The following is a 20,213-nucleotide window of genomic DNA, read 5'->3' on the forward strand; positions in this document are numbered from 1 at the left end:
ATCTCTCTCTCTCTCTCTCTCGCTCTCTCATCATTTTCATCATTAATGTCAATACATTCCCTCCCAGCCCCATTTTTATCCTCTCTTTCATCATCTTTCTGGCCTTTTGTTATATCTGCTCATTCTCATATATATATAGTTGATAAAGTTGATAATAATAATCTGATTCCATCTAAAATTGTTATCATGATGATGATTATATTGCTAGAAATAGTTTTATCGTCCTGATGAGTAGTTATCTGTGATTGAATTGAAACGATTCATGAAATAAATCAAGTTATTATCATGATTATATACCAAATTATTAGATTGTAAGAGAGGATAAAATGGCAAGTTGAAACTGAACATTGATAATAAAGAAAGAGGAAAAGGAAGGAAGTGGTTTAGGTTATTTATTATGTTGATGTTTCTATTAATTAAAGGTGGAACCGGAAATTCAGTGAGAAACAGAAAAGTAGGCGGAGAGTGATGAAAAGTAATTCTAATCAGGGATTGTGAAAGAAAAAATATATATTTATATACATATAACATGGTGAAAAATTCGTAGAAAAAAACTTTCAAGTTGCAAAGATTTTCGAGTTTTTTTTACTTCGAAAAAATGAAATTTTCTTCCATCATCTCTATCAGCCTTGCAATTCAATTCAGGTTCAGTTGACTTGGTGTTTCAATCTCATCTCATGATCCTTATGAGTAAATACATGATTTGGTTGATTAATTTTTGAAACAAATATCATCATCATCATCATGAAACCAGAATCAGAACCAGAATGAAAGTGTAATTATTTTCATTTCCTCTTTTTCCTCAAATCAGTTACATGATGTAATCATCATCATCACCACCATGGCTATTTCATGAGAAGAGGGGAGAAGCTGAAATTTGAAACTCGTAAATTCAACTCACAAGTAAAATTCAGTTAATTATACAATTTAATTTGTATTTTTCAGTTCTAATTAAACTTTGAAATTGAACAACTTTCCTCAATAATAAAGTAATAGCATTTGAATTATTAACAACCGATTCTCATGGAGGGAGGAAAAAGGGAGTATTAATATCTTTCAGGTTGATTATAACAATTAGGTCAGTATTTTGTTGACCAATCTTTCTTCACGAAATATATACTGTGTGTGTATGATGCAATATTAATCAGATATTAGGGATAAGTTTGAAAAAGAATAGGAAAAAGAAGGTGAAAGATACGGAATCTGATAAATCTCAATATGGTCAGTATTCAGTACACGTTATCTGGACAATGGAACAAGAAAATGAAAAGATATTTATTTTTCTTCCACTTTTATCCCATTGATCCGATCGGATTATCTCAACGTTATCATTACTATTATTACAATCATATTGTTCCTCAATCTTTTATCAACCTTTTTCACCTCTTTCAACAATACCATGTCCACACCCACTGACCATCCAAAAAATAGAGAGTGAGAGTATCATTATCTTTTTAAGATAATATCTCGATATCACTTCATCTTGCAATCTTCATCTTGCAATGATAAAAAGTATTCCTACTCTCTTTCATATATCTATCATATTCTATAAGCCATATTATCATCAATAATGTATTGGTCAGTAATCTCTCTGTCATCATGCTGGTCAGCTTCATGACGATCACAATGATTGTAATTTTCACTATTGATTCTCTTGTCTTTTTAGTTTAACTTTGTAATTAAATTAACCAGAAAATCAGCTGAAAATGGTGATAAATTTATTCTTGCTCATTTTTTTGACTCTCTCTCTCTCTCTCTCTCTCTCTCTCTACTAATACTAATTGATAATTAACTGATTTGAATTTAAATGTAATTAGTAATTAGTCGTTTGTTGATTTGAACATAAAGAAAATTATTCTCTCAATATTTATTATTATTCCAACAAAATTCTGGTTAACTAAATCTCTATTGTGATGCTCATATTATTCAACCTTTTCTCATGATGATGATGATGATGATTAATTTAGGAAAGTCTTTTTATCATTACGATGACAAAATGATATTCCTCTGATTGTTCAGTTGATTCAGTTGAGGAGGGAAAAAAGTTCAGATGATAAAATGATAATAGAAAAAGTTTTTCCCTTCTGAAAGTCTTATCTCTTACCATGAACATGAATGCTCAAGATGATGAAGATAATGATTATGATGATGATGATGATGATAATTTTGATGACAGAAAAAGAGCTTGAGCATTTTGATTAAAACATCAAATTAACCTGTCATTGTGTTGGATTGTCATGATGATAAGTAAAGAGAAAGTTTTATTTTTTTTCTGGTTGTTAAAAATTCTGATATAATGATTATCATGGTGATAGTATTTATCTTGAGTTGGGATAAATCATTATGATATGAAAATGATTTTTCCGCCTCACTCATGTTCTTGAGCAATTTAATTTAATCTAATAGATCCCAAACAAGTACATCATGATGATCATCATCATGATGAAAAGAGGGGAAAACGATTCTATCTCCTTTTCATGATAAGTTCTGATGGGAATGTTGAATTTACGAAATGAGCATTAGAATTAAAAACTGAGTCTCGAACTTTTTCCTTCGTTTGAATTTCATTCTTTTCATGATTCAACTTCTCATTGAGTGAAATTCCGTTTATGAATTATTCTGATTTCTATCAATATGTCAGTTGAGATTTTCTATCGGAATAAAATCTCACTCTCTCAGAATTATTAGAAAATGGAACTTTGAGATTACAGGATAAAGTTCGTGTTTGAACATTTTGTTGTTCTTGTAAAATATATTATATTAGATCAGAATTTAACTGACTTGATATAATAATGCTGATGACCATTGGGTTATAATGACGATGGTGATCATCATTTTGCTTTTAGCTGTTGGCAGTGGTGGTGATAATGTCTGGTCATTTTGAAATTTTCCATCTTTCATTCTGGTATCATCATGAAATTGTCAAAAAAAGCTCAGTCATTATATCTTGAGATCATTTTTTATCCTTAAAACTCAATTTACAGTTTTGATTCTTGATTTAATTTCTCGGATCAGAGAAAAATAAAAAAACAAACTTTAACAAAATACTGGTCAGCAAAAAGATGACCAAAAAATCATAAATCATCATCATCTTCATCCTGTTCATTAAAATTATCACATTGACCCATGAAATTTGTTGTTGATTATCTTTACCTTTATTGCTTTTGATTGAAACTCATTAAAACGATAATCCAATTGATGAATCAATCAAACAATTTACAAGATTGAACCATCAATATGAACATGAGTTATTTAAGAAAACACTATTTACTTTTCGTTGATAAAAAAACCAAACCTAAAAGAAAGAATATTTTTTTTCTCTAATACCAATTTCCACTCTGATCATCATGAGAATCATCATGAACATGTATTCAGATAATATAAACATGTACATTACCTACAAGCAATCTGATATGCACCATGATTAGTTTTCATTGACTTTTTTTCCTTCAATTTAACTCAATGGTTCAATAGATATCATCATTTATCAGAATTAGAATCTGTTTCTAATGTTCAGATAATGAGAGTGTATGAAAAAAACATCAATATCTCATAATGATTGGTAAAAAAAATCGTACACATGATTAAGTGAATATATTTATTCATTAATTTAGATTATTCTTATTCCATAAATTATGATTAACTCGAAATAGCTTCTATTTAATCATGAGTAGTATAATAATTGGAGATAATTGAATTGATTGGAAATTATTTCCATTTATAAATCAGTCATTGAATGCTATTAGATAATTTCTTATGAACATTGGTTGAACTTTTTTTTTTAAATTGCTTTTCAATACAATTCAATTGGGTAATTGGAGAGTATGCAAGTTAATTGAGGTGGAAAATTAATTAAACACTAATTACTCGCCAATATGTTGGTAATTTTATGTAATAACACGAACTAATTGTTGTTTACTCTTTGTCCCTTATTTGATTATTCACATGAATCTATTGAACTTTTGGATTTCCTGGATTTGTATCTCTATCGACATGGATCATGAATCCGCCGATTATCATGATAATAACAAACGATCTGTTTATCACTTGATTACTATGATTTAGAGTGAAATCTTAAGAGAAGCCCAAACCATGTCAGCCTTAGATCATAAACACATCGTCAGATTAATTGGTGTCTGCGAGGTTGATCCAATCATGATTGTTATGGAATTAGCACCATTGGGACCATTGAATCAATATTTACTTGACCATGGGTTTGTGGTCACTATTAAGGACATAATTGCCCTTCTCTTGCAAGTTGCAATGGCGATGCAATACCTTGAAAGTAAACAATTTATCCACCGTGACCTTGCGGCAAGAAATGTACTATTGGTGAACGAAAAGTTTGCCAAAGTTAGTGACTTTGGCATGTCAAGAGCACTTGGAATTGGTAAAGAGTATTATAAGGTAATGTTATCAATTATCAAATCGATTCTTATCTCTATTTTGATTCTGAATATTAACTGTTTATGGAAAATAAAACCGATCTAATTGAGCGATTCAACTAAAGTGAAAGTGATAAATGTTTCAATCAACTATTATATTGGAAAGTAGGGGAAAACATTAGGGTGAATCAAGTTGATCTACATAACATATCATGTATCGTTTACTCAGATTCATTACAATATCCTGTTTCCGATTTATTCAGTGCGTGAATGATGAACAGTGATAATCAAAAGCTAAATACTTCTCGATACTTATGGTATATATTCAACAAAGATTCAGGGTTCGATCATGAATAATTCTGAGTTTTTTTTCGCTCATTCTGTTTACTTTTAGTAAATTGAATATTCTTTTGGACTGAATGTCAATCGATCGTAACATTGATCATTTATGATAATATTAAACAGAATCAAATTAGAATTGAGTATTGTAGGTGAAGCTATCAACATTGTTTATTGAATATTCTCACTGTCAATAATTTTATCATCTCTAATTCAATTGCTTTCCAGGCTAAAAGTGCGTCCAAATGGCCATTAAAATGGTACGCACCCGAATGTATCTATTATTTCAAGTTTAGTACAAAATCTGATGTTTGGTCTTATGGTGTTACCATGTGGGAATCTTTATCCTATGGACAGAAACCATATGAGGTATGGACATGAATTCACTTGATGGCACCTTAAAAACTTTTCCTATGTACCAATTTTATCACCATAAATAGATAACCAACATAATGATAGTGCAAGAGCATTCAACTGACCACCACATACACATACTAATACATAAATACAGGGTAGCTAAATTGTGGTCAACAAACATATTACATGAAAGTTATCATAATCGTCAACATGAGTATTAGAATATACCATTATCATTAGATCATTTCCATGTTTCCTAATCACACTCACCATCATCTCATTTGTAACAACATCTCGACTATTGAAATGTACATCATCAATTTATTAGCATCTTGAATGTACAATGATATTTACTATTTAATATCTGTATCATTCTCGAGTTCATTCATATTGCACTAAGATCATTACGAAATTGTTCAAACATTTGCACCCAAGAATCGGTGTTATTAGTTAAATATTCAATTGAAATTCCCAATGTTACTCATCTAGCTCGTTAAAATCAATGATTAAACGTTATTATCAAATATTACATGATAATACACTTTAAATATTAGCCATTAAGTAAACTGTGATTATTAATATTAACACTCTCATTTCTAAATTATCACAATTATCATATTTACAAGTGAGTTATGGTGATAAAATTACATGATAATATACTTTCATGAAACAATATCAACATTTTGTGTGTGTGTTATGAATATATGAAAATAGCTTGAGGGTATTTTCTGGTTTATGAAAAAGGAAAGAGAGAAATGATTAATTATCCATTATGAAGTTTCAACTACAGAATTATCATGTTATTAATCATCTCATCGTTTAATCTAATCAGTATTAATCGTTACTATGATTATTGTAATTATTTAAGAAAAATGACCTCAGGAGATACAGAAAATTAGCTTGTATTATTTTCTATAGAAGCTGAGTCCAAATGCTGTTGAGTTTCGTTGATTATTTCGAGTTAATTGGTTCAATTTTTTCCATGAAAATCTGTTATCATTGATTTTCTATTCCATCAGAACTTTTCGTTTTTTTTTCTCGTGTTTCATGAACAATGTTTTCATTACTATTCGATGTTACTCCTCTCGAAATTGTTCTGGATTTGTCATTCCAATCAAGGTGAAGAGTTTCAATGGGAAATAAACAAGAGAAGATCGAATAGATAAAGAATAACCTTTGTATGGAAAACAATGGAAAAAAGAGAAAATCTCTCAGCCTTCAGGGAGAATGAAGAAATTTTTCCTGATTCTCATATTCCAATTGCTCCTATTATTACTAATAAATTCATTAAAAGAACTCAACAGTTAACATTTCGACTACGAAATCAGTTGTGTTACTAATCAACAATCAGCTCGAATCATCGGAAGTGCAGAAATTGTTAATTTACGTTGTTAAGAGTAGCAATTGAAATTGAGCAACGAAATTTGCTTCCATATAATTTGCGAATTACAAATTGTAATTGGGAGAATATGAAATTGTGAGGAAAAAAATAAGAGAAAAACAGAAAAATTCTGCAAATGATATTACTATTATATATTAAATAGTAATGATTCTGATAATGATGATAATGATAATGAATATAATGTTATTATGGATGATTTAACCTCATTTTTTCATCATCATCACTCTTTGACTTTGTTGCTTGATGAATATATAGTTGGATGTAATATTTGAGATGTAAAAAGTTATTCTCTCTCTCATTCTCCATGAAAATGAATACTTTTTTCACCCTCTACTGAATCATCATCATCATTAAATTGACGATCTTGAAATTAAATCCATAAGGAAAAGGAAAATTGTTCAGGTTATTTATCATTAAAACTTTTTCAAATTCTATTCAAAATCTATTTTCCTTTTCCGTTATTCTCTCGATTATTGGTAAAGTATTAGAAATATTTTCTGATTTCGCTTGTATCATTCACAGAAAAAAAGAGAAAAAATTTGACATCCTAGTTCTCATAATGAATGTTTCTTGATAGAAATGATGATAAACTGATAACACTATTCATAAAGATATCAAAATCGTGATTGATTATTAGCTGAGTTCAAGAATAAATGTCGCTTTAAATGAATTAATTGACCTCAATAGGTAATTAGAATTGAGGTGAAAACTTGACGACAAATTTACCAATACCAATGAAAGTATATTCACTGGACAATGGGTATTCAACAATACGTCACAGGAATAGATTGTTGTTATTTATTACTTTCTGTCTGATGTTTATCTAGTAAACATTTTAAGACAATTTCTGAGACCCAGGTATGAGATGGATGACCAATCAGATGATGACCATGAACTTTTACCACCATCATTAGAGCTCAACATTAATGAGAAACCCTACCAAAATTGAACCTTTTAAATATTTCAGCTTATTACCTGTCATTTCAATTCATCATCATCATGGTCATTATCCTTCATGGAATCTATTTCCTTTCTCTTGACCACCACTAACCAAACAGTGTATTAGTTGATTGGTAAAAGAAAATGGAGAAGAAGAAGAAAAAAAAACCTTGACAAAGAGAAAAATAAACTTGAATTCTTCGTGTTCAATTAAATTCTTACTTAGACCAATCAAAGTTCATCATCATGGTAGGAGAAGATAAAATTCTGGAGACAAATGATGAGGAAATAAGAATCATCTTAAATAATAGCATTTCTTTTTTTTACTATGGAACAAAACAAGAAAAATATTAGAACAAAACTTTTGAATAACTTTTTTCTTCTTGCGTGTTTTGTATTTTCTTATCAACATTCTGATTGATTGAACTTTTTTTTTTCTTCTGTTTTCATTATCCTTCCATGATGATGATCATGTTAAATCATAAAGTAAGAACAATAATTTCCAACAATCTTCTTGGAAGATGAAAGAAAGTTACAAAACAAGGCTAATATAAACTTCCTGGTATCTATCACAAATTCTTTGATAATGAACAATTGATTTCAAATCAATCAATCAATTTGTCTCCTATTGATTAACAGTAATCATTGTTTGTTCAGCAAGTTTCAGGATCATTATAACAAAAATGATGATGATAAACAATTGTTTATCACAATGTTATTAATAACAGCATGTCAATGGTATCAAACTTTATATATACTTTTTTTCATCATTAGTTTTTGGATCAACTGTTAATCAATAAGAGAAGTGGTAACAAACTTTTGTACAGAAACTTTCAAAAGTTTGCTTGTTCTAAAGGTCCGTGCTTGTGAAACATGTCAATATAAGAATCAATTGTGATCTAATTGTCTTTTTATCTTCGAAAATTAGAACCAATCCTTTCCTCGGTGTCTTTCTCGTACTCTTCAAATTAGCCCGTCGATGTGTGGGCAGAGACATTTCATCAGATTTTCCTATGAACGGATACCCAGATCATTTTCAGACTGTTCGCATGAACTTTAGTATCCCAGATGAAATTTTTGGTGTCCAATTATTTCATAGAATCGCCGTAGTTTTGTTATAAAATTGTTCTAAAAATTTTGCTCGTCTTATGATATAATTGATAGATTATAGTGTTATTATTATTATCCATCAAGTTCAGTGAAAGGGAAAGTGAAAAAAACTTTTTAATTTGCAATAGTTTACTAGCATACTCATAATATGGACAATAGTCAGTTTGCTTTGATAGAGACAGAAAGGGATTGACCAAAGGCTAGTCAACTATGAACAGATTGACAGGAAATCAGAAAGTGTTGAGCAAGAAAAAAGAAATTGATTATTTTTTCTTTACTCTTTTCATCCTAATTGTAATAACAATCAACAACAACAATGATGATGATGATGATAATAACGATAAACAATAATATGTTTAGCTGCCAATTGGTGGATTGGGAGAGAGAGAGAGAGAAACTTATATCAGAGATTAATTCTCATTACTATTATCATGCTCCTATTGGAACTTATGAACACATGGGAACACATGAGAATCTAATACAATGAACATTAAGATGAACATGAGAAAATTGATCAAGACATTTTTATTATTTCTAATCATAATTATCAACAGAAATCCCATACATTGTTATCTTCTTATTTTCAGATTATTACATTTGCTTCATTGTCTTAATCCATTTAAACAATCAATCTTAAATTGTTTCGAATCATTAACAATTAATTAACAGAGAGAGGGAGAGAAAAAAAAAGTTATTATATTTGGAATGACTGATTTAACCTATCAACTACAGTCTCATGTCTTAGGAAAAAAGTTAATCACTTCTTTTATTAGATTAATTGTTAATTCAGTTTCGAGGTCATCGATATCATCGTCATGATAATCATTTTGTTATTCTGGTCATTCCGAGATCTTTTTTTGTTTAATTGCTCTTTCATCAATAACTTAATACATTAAATTTGCTTGTCAAGTTATCACTTATTGTTAATCTAATAGTTATTAATGTTTGTCCAGATTTCAATTGACCTCAAAGGTGACCATTGGCTTTTCCATGAATAAAACTATTCTTTTTATACTTTTCATCTTTTGATGGACATTCTGAATTCTAGCGGAAATATTTTTTATCGATGATAATTTTGATTGATGCTAAATTGTTACTTTTATTAATATTATTATATAAATTGAGTACATAGTAAATGTTAATCAATCATTGGAAATAACTGACAGGGTGAAAGAGATTGAACAATTGTCAGAACTTTGAGATGATAGAAAATCAGAATGAGATAAACAAACGATTATCTTGATAACTTTTTGTACTTCAGATTCACAAGTAAAGTTTAATGTGTGAGAATCATCAAATGAGTTCAAATGCAAGAGAATTTCAACTTTCTGTTTACCATGATGATTCCGATAAATAGTCAGAATTATGTTGATACCAATCGGATGAGATTTCCATCTGATTACAACTCCAACAGAGATGAAATTTTACTTCTCTCTCTCTCTCTCTCACTAATTCCTTTAGATAAACTCCATCTAATCAGTTTCTTATAGTCTTATAATTATAATTATCATCTTCATCTTTGAAAACCATTTATCTTGATTAATCTTGTTCATTATTTAATCTAAGATCATCTTTTACCACCCACTTTCTTAATGATTAACTTATTTGATCAACTTTAAATCAATTCAATGAGTGATACAAAAATTGCATGATGAAAGTTTCATGAGACAAAAATGATTCAATATCCGTTTACAAGTTATCAATACACTTGCATGCACTGATTTCTTAGCATTAAAGATTTTATCAATTCCATCATGAAGATTTGTCAACTAACTAATTTTACTCTCTACTTACAGGGTATGGATGGTCAAGATATATTAAGATTATTCCGTGAAAATCGTCGACTTCCTAAACCAGAAAACTGTCCACAAGAAATATATCAACTCATGTGGAAATGCTGGCAATTCAGGTAAAGTATTCAAGAAATTCAAAGTTCTCAGTCTAAATTTATTACGATTCGAGATGGAAAAAAAAAGTTATAACAATAAATCGTCAACTGGCCTGTAAACAGTCATGAATCAGCATCGAAAATGATAATATAGCTTAGACAATGAGTTGAACTTTTCGTTTATCATGAATAGTCAGAATTCATGATGTCAGCTGAAAATTGAAAGAAAAGAAATGAACAACCAGAACGAAGGAGAGAGAGAGAGAAAAAAAATGAAATGAAATTCTGATTCTCGTTAAAATTAACTCAATTCAATTAGCATTATCATCTACATGTAAATGGATAATGTTCAATAGTATTATCGTAAATGATTTTTACAGTTATTAAAGTGAACTTATTGACTGTGAAATGATATTCTTAATGTTTCCCTGAACAAAGAAAAATGATCATGAATCATGATTATCGCAATCTCTTGTTAATTATGTTTAATAATATTACAATTTTGTGATGATAATTGAACAGACAATTTAATAATGAATATTTTTCTCTTCGATAGGCCTGAAGATCGTCCAACTTTTTCTGAGATATGTCAAACCATGACAACGTATTTTCTTTGCTCAAATATTTGATAAAAATGTTCTAAAGAGAGAAAAAAGTTTCCAGGAAAATGTAAAGAGGTGAAAGGTCGTGAAAAAATGGAAACTGAGGCAATAAAGTGAAAATTCTGAGCGAGAGGAATTGTATCACATTAGATTAGCAACAATCAAGCTACCAAGAGGAAGGAAAATGAAACGATTCACTGAATGAGATATTAAATGGAGAGAGGAAAACGTCAATTTCAATTCTGCTAATTTGCTAAATTATCATCATCTCCATTCAGTTCTATCACCATCTTCACCATCATCATGCAAATGGATCGAGAAACATTCAATTCTGAATACAATGTATCTAAGTGATCATCATCATGGAAGATACAGAAAAAAAAACTCCAACTGGAAACAATGGAAACGGATGTTAACTTTTCATAATTAATGTAAATGCTCATCAAAAGATTCATATAAATGCTACTTGAGCATGAACAGTTATCCTCATCATCACCATGAGACAATTTTAATCAGGGGCTGAGTAGGATGCTGGAAATAATTTATATTCAATCGGATTAATAACAACACTTTTTGACTAAATTTTACTACTTATTTTTTTCCTCAAGTTGATTTATCGTTTTGTATCAGATGAAAATACGATTTGGTTAATCAACTAATTCATCGTTAATCTAGAAAGGTTAATCTTATGTAATATAATCTGAAAAATCTTGTAATTATCCGATGTAAATTGTTATGTATTAAATTTGAATTTAAAAAGTAAATCTATCATATTAAGTATTATTGGAATATATTATTTCATCTTGATATTGTAGATGATCAAATTTTGTAATATTAGTAAAAGATGATTCTTTGTATAATTGATGTTTATCATCATTGGCTTGGCTTTTAAATGCTGATCAATTTCATAGATCACATATTCTAGGATTAGAATCGAGGTTTCCTTAATCATCATCGCAATTAATTAAGACAGGCTGAGTTAACAAGATTGTGACCAAACTTTCAATTCTGTTGGTTTACTGAAAAGCAAAGAATCTTGAATCATTGAAATATCCCGCGAAATGTATGATCGAAACTGGATTTGGTTCTTTCGATGAAGCGATATAGCTACTCGATAGTAGACCAAGTTATTGATAGTTCGTCTGGTGATATAATTGCTGAAGAATTCGATAATAGAATAGATTCGAATTATTGATTTGTCTCTTAATTGTTTGAATGGTTATTAAAAATTGTCGCTTGGTCTTCATTTGATCATTGAAAAAACTATTACAAAATCAACTTGTAAGTCGCCATCTCATGGGGAATGTATGAACAAGCTTTACCTTGTATTAGACAGAATAGTTCAGAACGAAATTATCAGAATATGATATTAAATTAACAAATAGAATATAACCTTACCAAATTGTCACTTGTTCTTGATAGATTAATTGAGCTATTTGAAACAATTTAAATGACGACGAAAAAACATCTTAATACAATAATAGTACTTTAGTTACGATGGTATTTGAATGGTTATCATGTGTATTGATTAACAAATTGTTGTACATGTTGAACGAGTTTAAAAGAGGAAATTGTTTACATAACAATTAACAGATCAAATCGTTGTTGTTAGTAAATCAAATTCTTCACTTTTGCCTTCGTTGGACTTGTTCCAAGCGAATTTGAATTGTAATCGAAACTACAAACGAAAACACAAAATTCTGGTCCGTCCAAAAATGTCACTAATTCTGAAAGCGGATAAAATTAATTCAAATAAATCTCGATACCAACCATTAGATCATTTGCACTCTATTAATACAATTAAGGAATAAAATTGAAATGTTTCAACATTTTTACCAACGAAAGTTTAATTTGAGCGCAATATTTTTTTCTCGTAAAATCGTAACCTAAGCAACGAAAGTTTTTCCCCTTATAGGGAAACTGTTTACTTGGAACAACAAGAATGAAAGAAATTGTAACAATAACAATAACATAAGAGAATTGTAAACAAACCAATCATCATCTTCTTTGTTTTCATCGTTTGTTGTTGAACAGTTTTTTTTTTGCTCTTGTTGTGAGAGAATAATTAAAATTGTAATTATATTGAAAGTATATTTTTTTCCCCTTTCTTCTTGATTGTTTCAATTGTGAGATTAAAGATTAATTTTTAATCATCGTAACAAAATCAACACCAAGTAAACAAAACAATGGACACTCTTAGACAACAAGTGATGATCAACCAGTTTGTTGTGGTGACAGGATGTAATCATGATCAAGCTAAACAATTGTTAAACAATTCTAATTGGCAATTTCAACGAGCCTTGAGTATCTTTTTCCAAGAAGTACCAATTACAAGTCTGAACGGCAGCGGCGGCGGTGGTGGTGGTGGTGGAGGATTTCATTCTGCTGATCGTTTATATCCATTATCTACACCAGCTAATACACCCGCTACTCCACCTAATTTTCCGGAAACACTTTTAGCCTTCTCTAAATTGTCAACCACCTCTGAAGTTGCTGCTACCAAAACAAATTCCAATATAAACAATAACAACAACAACAACATCGTCAACAATAATAACAATAACAACAACAATAGTACTACGATAACCAACACAACAACAACAACAGGAACAATTAACAATAACAATGTTACACAACATCATTTACCTCACCATGGAATCGCTATACCTCAACATCAACCCTACAGTCATCATCATCGTCTTCATCAGCCTCATGTTAACCATAACAATTAGAAATCAAGAGCGAGAGTGATTTAAGTTTTCTTTCCTTATAATACTTTTCTCTATCTCTCTCTCTCTCTCTATCAATCTATCTTTCTCTTTCTCTTCTCCTCTTGTTCGTGTGTAGCTTCAAAATTTGAATCGAATAAATTTTTGAAGAATAATGAAGAAAAGAAGAGATAATAAGTTAATCATCATGTAAACAAAGAAAGAATCGAAAATCTTTTTTCAGGGACAAAAAGGAGGAGAACAAAAAAAAAAGAAAAAGGAAACAATATATATAAAATGGCGCCATCTCCTTCGACTATTAACTAATCATTTTGATGTATATATAAAAGAAAACTTTAAAAAGGGATTGTTATCTAATTATCTCGTTTGAGCCTCGAAATTTTATTCGGTGTCCATCAAATGAGAGAAAATTGGAATGATTGATAAATCGTCCTCTCTGTGTCTCGGTGAATACTCAAAGTCAATCTCTTTGTTTACGTTTCATCATCAACATGTTTCTCAAATGTTTCTCTTTCCAGTTTGTTTACATTCTGAATTCGAGTCAGAATCAATTAACCATTTACCGCATTCTACAGTCTCAATGTAGTTCCATTTGTGAGATTGAACTTTAAATTCTCGCAATTAATTCACGTAATTAGTTAACCACTGAAAAGATTAGACAATGACCATGAAAATGCTTTGTTTACATTTTGTTTCTCGATTGCTCGATTAGCTCTGCCATCTATTGGTTGGATTTTCAATGTTTTCTTTTTTCTTTCAACTTTACTTTCAGCGTTTTGTTGAAATATTTTCCGGTCATTTCGTCAGGAATGAAAATGCTACTGTTTCTCAGAAATTTTTGCCTACCGAATTGGTTACCAGATGATCATAATAAGGTCCAATGATACCAATCCACCAGGAGAGCGAACATTGAATGATGAAAGTTTCATGAGACATTTTGATTCTGTAAAACTGATTCACCATTGAAAATATTTCTCGATTCAACTTTATCGGCAGTTGAATTTTCGTAAATCTAATCAACAAGAGAAAAATTAAGTTAAATGGCATAACCTAAAACGAATTTAATATCGCTAAGACTTTTTGGTTCGATATTTTCTTCCATTTGCAATATTCACAATTTCTCTGAATCTTTCTAGAAAAAAGTTCTCACTGAAATGGTTGAATTGTGAATCTCTTTTGGAAGCTCATGTTATAAATGCACTGGAATAAGAACCAATGTACTGGCATTCGCTTTCATGTTGCTGGAGATAAACAATTTTCTTCTTTTTTGGTTCCTTTTTGGGTTCAAATGGCGAAACAGTAATTGATTGGAATAGCAATGGATTCGAAAAGAGAATGAGAGAGCTCGATAAAGAGCAGAACGAGGATAAAGACTGCGCATCGAATTTTGTTAAAGTTCTTTTCTCATAAATCGATAGAAGAGAATCCAACTAAGGTTTACTTGGAAAGAGTGAGAAGTACATAAAGAAGAAGAAGAAGAGAGGGAAAAGATCATGATGATGATCATCTAACAAGAGTAAAAAAAGAAACTGATGATGATGGAATGAGTGAATCTGAAGTTTCCTCGTTAGTTTCCTTTTAGGTTTCCTTGTCTTCCGTTGATTCTTCATGTTGATCCTCATCATGTCCAGAATTTCATGATAATCAGTATCTTCATTTGATAAACAGATTCTATCATCGATATCAATAAAGATAATCAACTCTAATAATATTATCAAGTTGCTTCCTTGCTCCATCATCATCAAACAGTGTTTGCTTTTTGCTTTGGTAACTTAATTGTGTTCATATTGCAGTTGGAGGATTGATTCAAATTTCCAATGGATTCAAATGGTTCACATGATATTTACGAGGTGAAAGAAATTGTTGGCATGAAAAAAGTTTCGGTAGGTATTTAAATCATTTACCTTCTAATTGTGAATAAGTGATTAGTTTCTGATTGATTTTCTTCACTGTGATGTATTAATTGATCGTGAAAATAGGTTGACAGTTGATAATCTCGATCGATTATTCAATTTTGAATTAATTTCCATTGCAAGTGATTCAGATTATCACCATTTTCTTGAGTCTTCATGTAGCATTTTTCAGAATTTTTTCCTTGATTGTTATTGATTATTTTTCTTCCCTCGTAATTATTTCATGTAATTATCGCCAATTTTGAACAGAAAAAGTGGAATCAATTGATTTCTACCTACAATTAGTAATTAGTTGGCTCACAACCTTAGGGTTTGTTGGTGTTTTCTTTTTCTTTTCTGGTGAATTTCTATTGAAAAGCAATGGATGTTCCATGTTCTTTCAGTTTTATAGCAAAAAAAGATGAGGAGAAGATAAAAGATGAAAACGAAGAGGATGAGGATGAACAAGAAAAAGAAAAGAGAGAGAAAATGAGAAAAAAGAATGAAAATTCTGTCAAGAGAAGCAAGGGAAAAGAAGGAAAAAAGAAGAAAAATCGATGAGAGAATATACTTGTATTCGTATTCTCTTTCTCTTTTCATGGCAAATGCTCAACAGAACTGAATACTCAGACTCTTTCTCTCCAATATTCTTTTATCTTTGTTCTTCTCCCTGGAATATCACGAGAAAAAGGAGATTGTTGCTTCTTTCAGAATCGATTCTATTTTTCTTCTTCCTTTTATTCAGTTTTCATGATAAGTAATCGAAAGACTTTCTTTTCCCCTGGAACATTGAGATATTTATGATGTGATGGAGAGAGAGAAAAATCTATTGATTTAGACTTTAGAAAGAAAGTAAATACATCAAGCAATTCATCTCGATGTTTTCGAATCTGTTGTTCTTATCGACGAAAAAATTTATTCCTTCTCTTATTCTAAATCAATAATTATTCAAATAATTAAGCTAATTGTTTTCATTTATGTTCTTTCATCATGTCTACAGGGTGAATACTTTTATAAGGTACGATGGAGAGGTTATGGACCCGAGAATGATACATGGGAGCCCCAGAGTAATTTCTTTACCTGTCACGATGTAATCGAAGAGTACAAGAGTAAAATTAAAGGAAATTCTGTTGGAAATGGTTGTAATGTTGTAAAAGAGAACGAAAATGAAAGTAAATTGTTAAAATCGAAAAGTAATAAGGTAAATGGTGGATCTCGTCGTTATTCAGATAAACTTAATTCTTCACAAGGTTCGACTTGTTCCAAGCGAATTGGAATTGTAACCAAATCAAATTGTGCTCGTTTACTTAAAACCCGCTTAAAAAAGTCGGCTTCATCTGTTGATTCGGATAAAGATCAGATCAGATCTCGTCGTTCGTCAACAATATTATCATCGTCAACCTCTCACACTGTTAAAAGGTTAACAATTAAAACGGAAGCAGATGATCAATTTGATGATTCGAGTTTGGTTATCAACAGTAAATCAACAACAATTGAATTGAAAGGAGTTAATAACATTGATGATAAGATTACCTCTTGTAATAATGTACGATTAAAATCTAATTGTGTAAATATCAATAAGAAATCAACACAGTTAAATTGTAATGATGATCAATCAAATAATCCATCGACCACCAGTTCACCAGTACCTCCATTTTTATCACCATCATCGTCATTTGCATCTTCACCATCCTCATCTTCCTCCTCATCCTCATCTTCTTCATCTTCTTCATCATCAACCTCATCAACCTCTTCATCCACAGAATCAATCTGGTCCAATGTTAATTACAATCTAAATCAACGATTAGGAAGTGAAGGTAAAACCCCATTGATCCGAGCATCAGAAGCGGGCAATGTTAAGCTGGTTGAGTTTCTATTGGATTCTGGTGCAGCTAAAGATGTCACTGATTCCGAAGGGAATACAGCTTTAATTCTGGTAATTAGATAATCAGAATTTGAAATATTGTTACAATTTTCTTCTGGAATAATTCTCACCAAATTGTTCATTTTCCGTCTTCTCTCTTAGGCAAGTCAAAATGGTCATCATGATGTTGTCCGATGTCTCCTTCTTTATGGAGCCAATTTCTCAATAATAAACGACGCTGGTTCGAGTGCATTACGAACAGCTAAATTGTTTGGAAACAATGAAACTCAACATATTCTAACTAAACATGTTTCTCAGTGAGTGTTGATCTTTGTTACCTTTGGATATTTACAATAGAGATGAAATTACCCTTTGAAATTCTGAATTGGATTCTATTGTTTTATTTTCTTCTCTAATTACACAGAATTACCATGGCATTGGAAAAGCAAGTTATTGACCTTCTTCGAAGTACAGCTCGAATTAGTCATGCTCTTTTTCCGATTCAATGTCATTCCTCGAATGAAAATGTCCGATTTCGTTTGTTGTTTAACTTTGATTCCATCGAACCAGCTCAACCAGGTAAGTATACATTCACTTTAGTATTGTAATTTTCTTCAGCTAATTGGTTCTCCTTGTTTTCTTTTAGGTGTAAATTACCTGTTGTTCATTAGTGATTCTACTTTCAGTCTTTTTAAGCCAATCTCATTGAGATTTTCCAAATCATCAGCCAATGTCAACGTTTACCTCAATCGAAAACCTCAAAAATCTCTAACAGAGGTAAGACTTAGTTCGAGATTGACTTATGTCCAATATAATTGATACGATTGTCTTTTCAGAATGTCAAGTATGTTTTCTCATTTACACCGTTACGTCGAGGTGTTAATGAGCTTCTACTTACTATTAAGGAATCAAAATTGCGAAAGTGTTTCATCATATGTGCCTATCAAGTTACTCTTCTCAACACTTCATCTAAAGTGGACATTGATTGAAATGATTACATTGATTTCCAAATAAATCTCATCATCAACCTCATATTAAACAACAATAATATCACAAGCATGATCATCATTATCAATCCAAAAGGAACCATATGACCACAATTCAAGCTCGAAATCAACAATAATAATATCAGCTGAGTGTCAACTGATGGTCACAAATTGTAGCGTTTATTTTGTTAGTAGTTGGAGTTGGAAAAGCTAAAATATTAGTTCTAAACTCATTGGTACTGAAAATGAACACAAAAGATTTGCTCATTAATCGACATAAGTACAGATTCACTTTCCAATGTGAATTTAATTTGATTAAATCAATACAAGTTTAACTTTCCAAAAGCTCACAAATATTGGAACAATTTATCGATATTATCCCAACTTATCCGAAATATACATTATCGGAATTACAGAAGACATTTTCAATATTATCACAAAGCAAAATTCTCAATTCTGGATAATCAAATCATTTTGTCTTTCTAATTATTCGTTGTGATAATAATAATATTACAAAAGAAAATGTTTCGTTCTTATTGTTTAAGTTGATCTGTTTTTCTTCATATGTTTGTGTTTATATTTGGAATTAATCAACAACAAACTTGCAATCAAAATCGAAATCGAAATCCAAGTGAAATCTTATCAACCAAAATCTCTCGATCTCGAATCGGACAATTAACCAAAGGTCCACACGACAATTAATCTACATTACGATTACAATTAAATTGTATTCTTTTTTCTTACTCTCAATGTGTTGATTACAATTTATCGTTTTCTTATTCGATTAAATGTTTTTTTCTCTCTCCCAAATTCATTCATCTTCAATTTCCCAAATTCTTCTCAATCAATGAGTAAATTATCGTAAAAATATTATTCATTCATCATTTCGAAGAGCCTTACAAATCCATTGATTAACCAAATTGTGGAAAAGTTAATCAACTAATTAGAACTTATTTACTTGATTTAAATTGATTTAATTTTATCCAATTTTCCATCTCGACGCAGTTTGTACATTGTACGTAATAACTAATCGAGAACATCATCTAATTATCAGATGAGGAATTAATTGATTTGCAATCAGTAAAAATTAATCAGGTTATCATTATTATATTGATTTATTAATCATTAATCAACTGAATAGAGTTGATTTCGTTGCAATTTGTCACTCGTTTAATTAATATCGAGTTAATTGTAAGTTATTATGGTTAATTGTTGACACTCCAAAGATGACACCTTAATTCACTTTGATACACCAATTGAATTAGAAGAGAAATCATCATGTTGATTATGATGATATTATATGATAATGAAACGAGAAATTAACTGATCCGGTTAGAGTTGAGTTGTGACCTTGATGAATTCAAATCTCTTATCGTGTGTGGGGATCATTTTAATGAATAAAATCACAGAAAAAAATCACCACTCACTGAATTATTAATTCGTTAGATTGATATACGTTACAATAGTAATATTCAGTTACCATCAAGGTTTTTATTACAGACATTTCTCTCTCTCTCTCTCTAACTCACTCATTCTCCCTCTCTTTTAAGTGTAACAATAGGATTTAAATGTAATTATTAATTTAGAGGGAAAATGAAGACAAGAAACAAAGAGAAATGTCTAGAGTTGTGATGATGGAAAAATAAACAAAATGGCGGAAACGTTGATGAGAATTAACAATCGACAAAAGTGATGATTAAAAGTTTACACAAATTACAAC

The 20,213-nt window shown here is 30.3% G+C and overlaps 3 protein-coding genes across 3 annotated transcripts; all 3 read left to right on the forward strand.

The window, feature by feature from the left end:
* The first annotated feature begins 3,945 nt into the window (after positions 1-3,945).
* On the forward strand, positions 3,946-11,786 carry LOC128390295 (tyrosine-protein kinase ZAP-70-like). Its single transcript, XM_053349988.1, has 4 exons — positions 3,946-4,407; positions 4,953-5,093; positions 10,329-10,441; positions 10,977-11,786. The coding sequence occupies exons 1-4, from the start codon at positions 4,093-4,095 to the stop codon at positions 11,047-11,049; spliced, it is 642 nt and encodes a 213-aa protein (XP_053205963.1). The 5' UTR covers positions 3,946-4,092; the 3' UTR covers positions 11,050-11,786.
* A 1,173-nt stretch (positions 11,787-12,959) lies between these two features.
* Positions 12,960-14,111, forward strand: LOC128390296 (UBA-like domain-containing protein 1). Its single transcript, XM_053349989.1, has one exon. The coding sequence runs from the start codon at positions 13,209-13,211 to the stop codon at positions 13,752-13,754; it is 546 nt and encodes a 181-aa protein (XP_053205964.1). The 5' UTR covers positions 12,960-13,208; the 3' UTR covers positions 13,755-14,111.
* A 486-nt stretch (positions 14,112-14,597) lies between these two features.
* On the forward strand, positions 14,598-19,303 carry LOC128390293 (uncharacterized protein DDB_G0271670-like). The gene is made up of 6 exons (XM_053349986.1): positions 14,598-15,634; positions 16,644-17,579; positions 17,670-17,824; positions 17,932-18,086; positions 18,154-18,284; positions 18,344-19,303. The coding sequence occupies exons 1-6, from the start codon at positions 15,569-15,571 to the stop codon at positions 18,494-18,496; spliced, it is 1,596 nt and encodes a 531-aa protein (XP_053205961.1). The 5' UTR covers positions 14,598-15,568; the 3' UTR covers positions 18,497-19,303.
* Positions 19,304-20,213: the final 910 nt, after the last annotated feature.

Source organism: Panonychus citri, unplaced genomic scaffold, assembly GCF_014898815.1.
Source record: "Panonychus citri isolate SS breed McGregor unplaced genomic scaffold, ASM1489881v1 Contig00118, whole genome shotgun sequence".
NCBI classification, from domain to species: Eukaryota; Metazoa; Arthropoda; class Arachnida; order Trombidiformes; family Tetranychidae; genus Panonychus; species Panonychus citri.